General features: G+C 34.6%; 1 protein-coding gene across 2 annotated transcripts; it reads right to left on the bottom strand.

The window, feature by feature from the left end:
• Positions 1-220: 220 nt before the first annotated feature.
• Positions 221-2,412, bottom strand: LOC111398971 (transcription factor bHLH30-like). Of its 2 annotated transcripts, XM_023026154.1 has the most exons (3): positions 2,258-2,412; positions 1,479-1,989; positions 221-722 (listed from the first exon to the last, which is right to left on the bottom strand). In XM_023026154.1, exons 2-3 carry the CDS (start codon positions 1,950-1,952, stop codon positions 282-284), a joined length of 915 nt encoding a protein of 304 aa, XP_022881922.1. In that variant the 5' UTR covers positions 1,953-1,989; positions 2,258-2,412; the 3' UTR covers positions 221-281. The 2 variants fall into 2 exon arrangements, with proteins under 2 accessions (XP_022881922.1, XP_022881923.1); XM_023026155.1 differs by lacking the exon at positions 2,258-2,412 and having other exon boundaries at positions 1,479-2,251.
• Positions 2,413-3,171: the final 759 nt, after the last annotated feature.

The raw sequence follows: 3,171 nt of genomic DNA, 5'->3' as shown, positions 1-3,171 counted from the left end.
AAAAAAAAAAAAGGGGAGTTGCAAAGCACCAACCACATTCCACTCCCATCAGTTCTCTCTCACTTATTTTCTCTCTTGAATTTTTATACTTCATATTCCCTTTCATACCAAAATGATGAATTTCTCAAAACATATTTTATTAAAGCTGTTTTAAGAACCAGAAACCAAACTACACACATGCACACACAACCAAGAAATCATACAAAAAACTCAAAAAAGAGAGAACTAAATTAAGGTTTAATTTATAGCATGTAACTATATCTTAATGTGACCTCCTGTATTCAAGGATATATAGTGATATTGGTTTTTTGTCTCTTAACATTCCCTGAACCAGATTCATCTCCATTAGATTTCTCCATAACTGCTTTAAGGGCTTCTTGTATTGAGCTTAAACAGTAATGTTGCTGTTGTGCCGGCTCATCTTCTTCCCCAGTCATGAACAAAACATTCTTCACGCGCCCTCCAAGTGTTGTAATTTCAGCTTTGAGAGTTCTTAACCTTAGTGCTTTTAGGGTCTTGATAAGATCAGGCAAAAGATCAGGTCTGTCTTCACAGCAGATTGAAGCTTTGATAACAAATGTACCATCTTCATCCGATGCATCATCCACTATTAACTCATCGACCTCAGTTGGGAATGGCCTTGTTTCTGCTATTATAGAAGTTTGGCGCTTCAGCTCCTTCACATGCAGGATTACTTCTGCTAGCAGTGAAGCTTTATCCGTCTAAAAATTGTAAAATATTAAATGAAAATTAGAATACCATATTAGATCACTGCAAGAATCACATTTCCTAGCAAGACAATTACATAAATAGAAATAGTCACAAGAAAATTCCCTTTGTACGGTTCATCGACTGTAAAATTATCCATTGAATCGGAATTTTGGGCTTTACAGATGACGGTCCATATCGCAAATGAACCAAGAATTGTGAGAAACTAAGATAGTGTTTGAAGGAATTGCTAGTTTGATGATGCAAACTAGAAAGTTTTAGTTACTCATGTGTTCGTAATGGTGGGTTTTGAGGGACTAAACATGGCATGGGTTAACAGTGCATAAACGAGCCCAACTACTGACAAGAATGCTTGTTTATCTGTCTTTATTTTTAATCTTTTCTACTCTCTTCGGTAATTTTGACTGCAAATCCCGCAAAAATTTTCCGTAGGAAGCTTTTCAACTGTTTCATGGCTTCTCTTTATCGTATCAGCTCAGCGACACTCATTACCATTTTTCTTTCCTCGAAACTACCACCAAGAATCACAATCCAGCAAAAGAATTATATGAATACATAAAAATTGTCATTTTCCCCACCGAAATATAATCTACAGAGATCTTTGAACTCCAAAAAGTCAATTAAAAAAAAAAAAAAAGTTAAACTTTAAGGTCAGTGTGAATGTGATCGATCATTTGCTTAGATACTGCAGGTGCTTGCAAAATGGTAATGGTTTTTGCAATGGAATCTATGAATAAAATAATGCTTACTTTGGCGGTACTTGGGAGTAAGCTTCTCAGCTTAGCAAGATGGTTATTGATTCTCTCTCTGCGTCTTCTCTCAGCTTCACTGTGGCTTTTCGAGGCGGCGAGTGCCTTAGCATCCATGATTTCTTGAGCAGTCATTTTCTGCAGCTCCGCCTGAAGGCCAAAAGGGCTGGCGGAGCCGGCATGCACCACCTGCCCAAGGGAGTCTGAAATGAGTCTTAAGTGGTCTGTTGATGGACCCTCGTACCCGAATTGCAAACCCGGAGGCCTTCTCAGTAAACCACCATAGGGTACTGACGGTGCCGGATGGATAAGAAATGGATCATGGTCACGGGTTGAGAAGTGGACCGGGTTGAAGTTGTGAACCGGAGGGAGACTCCATGGCAGGGTTTGGGATACTTCAGGGAAAGTCAAAGTGGATCCCCCGCCAACTCCTCCTCCCATATATGCATCAGCAGTACTATTTTGTTGCTGCATCTGTTATAATAGTAGAGTTCTTGATTTCAGTTGCTCCCTGAAAAATTTTCTTGATTATATTACAAGTATATACACACACACCTACCTCAATATATAAACATATACATACGGAAATCAGTGTATATATAAAACAAGTTTTGAATTAAAAAACTTTAGGGTTGTTTGATAATCATAGCATCTTTCTTTCACATAAGGATGAAAAGGGGGAATATATGAAAGAAAAAGGATCAAGAACTTGGATTATACTTCCTGTGGGGAAAAAGGGATATCAAGAGAGGGTAGAAAAATGGAAGGTAAAGACAGACCTTTGTTTTTGATATATGATCAAAATAGCGTTTCTTTAGTCACCCCAATTCTTCTCTCTCTCTCTCTCTAAACCTGGTAAAAAAGTTTATTCTTCTTCACCGACACAGCCTTTGTGAAGAAGGTGAATGCGTGAAGAACCTCTCTTATCCTAGTCTCAAATAAGCTTTGTTGGTATCTTTTTGGTTAGTTTGCTTTCTAAGAATTGAGAATTTCGGTCCAAAACTTGCAGTCCATTCAATAATTAATTGACACATCGCTTTAAATTAACAGGTCCTATTTTTCTATCACTTCTACCATTGCCTAAAAATAAGTGTAAAATGATATATCAATGAATTATTGACGGTCAATAAGTTGAACAGTCAAATTTGGACGGTAGATCTCAACTCGCTTTTTAGTCCTTCATGAATATAAGTTTGTTTCTATTTTACACACATTAAAAAATATATAATTAATATAAATATAAATATAAATTTTTCCTATATTTTTCTACTATACTCATATATTAAATAATAATTTAAATACGATTAATTTATATTTATTGATAACAAGTTACATTAAATGAGGGATTATTAGAAAATTTAAAAATATTTATACTTTCAATAAAAAAAAAGTGACCTATACTTTTTAAACATCCGAAAAAAAAAACCATGTCTATCTTTAAATCAACAACTAATTTTATCCACACATTTTTGAGACTCAAAACTTTTCAGTCACATATTTCATTAATTTTTATTAAAATCCACTAAAAAATCTGATTTTAATCTCTATCAAACATGAACTATTAGATTTGAATAATTGTATTTCTAGCACCAATAGTATTGGAGCACCCTTTTACGAGATATATTTAAGTAAATGTGAAATTAAGTGTTAATTGTATTTTTAAAATTTAATACACTTAATATCATAAAGACTA

The sequence above is a fragment of the Olea europaea genome, chromosome 8 (genome assembly GCF_002742605.1).
Source record: "Olea europaea var. sylvestris chromosome 8, O_europaea_v1, whole genome shotgun sequence".
In the NCBI taxonomy this organism is placed as follows: Eukaryota; Viridiplantae; Streptophyta; class Magnoliopsida; order Lamiales; family Oleaceae; genus Olea; species Olea europaea.
Note: the sequence above shows the minus strand (reverse complement) of the source record. Positions and strands in the feature narration are given on the sequence as shown.